The sequence below is a fragment of the Pyxicephalus adspersus genome, chromosome 3, assembly GCF_032062135.1.
Source record: "Pyxicephalus adspersus chromosome 3, UCB_Pads_2.0, whole genome shotgun sequence".
Lineage (NCBI taxonomy): Eukaryota > Metazoa > Chordata > Amphibia > Anura > Pyxicephalidae > Pyxicephalus > Pyxicephalus adspersus.
The window spans coordinates 122,587,306-122,589,999 of NC_092860.1; the positions used below are offsets into that span (position 1 = coordinate 122,587,306).

A 2,694-nucleotide genomic window follows, 5' to 3' on the forward strand; every position below is an offset into this window, starting at 1 on the left:
AGGAGCAAAGAGCACGGCCAAGGGAATATTTTAGCCAGGGGTCCTGTAGATTTCTTTACACACCAAGAGACAACAAACCCTGCTCAGAGCATTTAGAATGGGGCACCATGTGTACCCAATAATTGTTTATTAAATAGGTCTTGTAAATACATTGAATGGTAGTAATGCAGCCAAATGACAGAGACTTACCTGATAAACAAGTCATCAGTCCTAAAGCAAGCATGGCTCCAGCCAGTACTGTCAGGCGATTATACCGCATTGCCATGATAGCAGCTATAAAAAAGGTTTTATCTCCCAGCTCTGACACAATGATCACAGATATAGCAGCTACAAAGGCATGGATAAATCCCAAGTTACCCGATGAGGAAAGCTCTGCATTCCCAGCATGTACAGCAGGAGGTGGACTTGGCATTTTCTGTAGAAAGATTAGAATAAAGTAGAATTTAATCTGTGCTGGATTAATAAACAATGGAAAAAGATTTTGATAAGAATTTCCTACAAAATCCTTTTACCTAGAATACACTGAAGAATGCAGCAATTTAATAATTTCATATTATGTTTACACCTTCATGAGGAATAGATTGGGATTTGTGTCCTTCCATGGATTCCAAGAAAAAGATTATATGTAAATTCATACAAAGATCTGTTTTTGCAGATCGGGAGACATGGGAATCTGACATCTTAGGGATATCCAAAAGCAGCAAACAAAACAATAACAAACCCAACAAAGGAATAGGGAATGTGTGCAGCCCACTTACACCCAATGCCAGTATCAGCTGAGACCAGAACAACCACCTGGAAGAATTTGAAGATCTTGTGAACAGAGGACAAGTTGGCAGCCATACAAATATGACAAACAGATGCAATAAACGTAGAGACACCAACAAATCGTGCAGAATGAGAATGCAGAATGAACCTTTACGGGAAGTGCAGGGGCTCTATTCTTGAGACCATAGATTTGAATTATTGTCTAAGCCAGTGCTCCCCCACTTTTTTGGATCTACGGACCAATAAATGCACAGCATCCTGACCACGCATGCGTGGGGAGCCGTGTGTCGCTCAGTGGTTAGCACCTTTGTGGTTAATCCTTTGCAGCGCTAGGTCACAGGTTTGAATCTCGTCCAGGACACTATCTGCATGGAGTTTTCAGGTTCTCCCCGTGTTTGTGTGGGTTTCCTCCAAGTACTCCGATTTTTCCCACATTCCAAAAACATGCAGTTAGGTTAATTGGCTTGCCTCCAAATTGACCTTAGACAGTGGTAATGACATATGACTATGGTAGGGACATTAGATTGTGAGCTCCTTTGAGGGACAGCTAGTGACATGAGTGAACTTTGTACTGCGCTGCTTAATAAGCAAGATACTACCCAAGAGTTAACAGATCCAAATGAATGCAGACTCCAATTTCTTATACAGATGACCTTCACAATCAGGAAAAAGGTTGGTAGAGGCAAAAAGAAAACAGATTTTCTTTAAAACCAACAAAGGTAGAAATATCCAAATAAGTCGGTTCCCATTCATACAAAAGTGGAGTTACACAATTCAAGTCTAATTCTTATAGACTTTGCACTTTGCTGTGGATGTGCTTTCTGCGTCTCCACATTGATATCAGCAGATATCGACGCTCAGTGTATTTGTATGATTTTAAAATTACATATATATTATAACATTTGTATGATAACTTAGTGAGGGATATTTACCACTGATGAGACTTGGAAGAGTGGGTCAGGGATCAGGTTGCAGAAACTTACAAATGTATGGTAAATAATACAGGTAAATAATAATGTTAGCTGCCGAGAGCAAAGCAAACCAGTTTACAGTTTTTAGAAAAGCTAATGTCTGGATTAGGTGCAATGTGCAAAGGTGGCAAACGGAAAAAGTCTTGTTGTGACCTGGATGTACTGTTTGAGGTAGGCAGCAAGAAGCAGTGTCACCCGTATTAGCCGGAAAAGCAGACTGTCTGGCAGATTGGAGAGTTACATTCTCATACAATGTGGCTGTGGGGTGTAGTGTCAGGGAGAGTGGGGGTTTACACCTTCAATACATTGTCTACTGCAGTGGTCGCTAACCCCTCGGGGGAGCACCAGCCAGAGCAATGGACCGCCAAAATTTTCTTGCGGACCATCGGTTGGCGATTGCTGGTCTAGTGGCCAGGAGACTGGAGGCTTCCATACTTATTTGGACCAAAGAAGGGATGGGTGTATAGACTACTCTCTATTGTTCTATTTAGTTTGCCCAAACCCAATCACAGAAAAGTGAGTTGAAATATAATACATAACCAAAAGAAAGAAGAAAAGTTGGGGTGTTTCTGGTTGGCAGTATGATTTGTATTATTTCAAGGTTACATATACCAAAACAAATCATACATCAAAACAGTAGAAACTTACAATAATAAATATCATTTTTTGATTATTGTTGTAATTTTCTACTTTATGATTAGAGAATATATGTATAGTGAAAGATCAGGAACACCCCAGTTTTAAACGGGTTTTACCTGAAACTTTCCTTCTTTCTTTTGGTTATGTATTACAGCCGTTGCCAACCAGTGGTCCCTGGTCCATTATTTGCAATTTTTATGTTTTATTATTAATAAAACAAAAATATTACTCTCAAATTCCTATATTCTGAATGACAATTTTCACCTTTATATTTATAAATTCACAAACTGTACTAGAGACAGAAAAACAAGGGAGG

General features: G+C 39.5%; 1 protein-coding gene across 1 annotated transcript in view; it reads right to left on the reverse strand.

Moving 5' to 3' along the window:
* The window catches only part of TMEM165 (transmembrane protein 165), a 12,686-nt gene that overhangs the window by 4,583 nt on the left and 5,409 nt on the right, over positions 1-2,694 (reverse strand). The window contains exon 2 of the mRNA XM_072406227.1: positions 190-415. Within this exon, the coding sequence (XP_072262328.1) occupies positions 190-415 (226 nt within the window). The remainder of the gene's footprint in view (positions 1-189; positions 416-2,694) is intronic.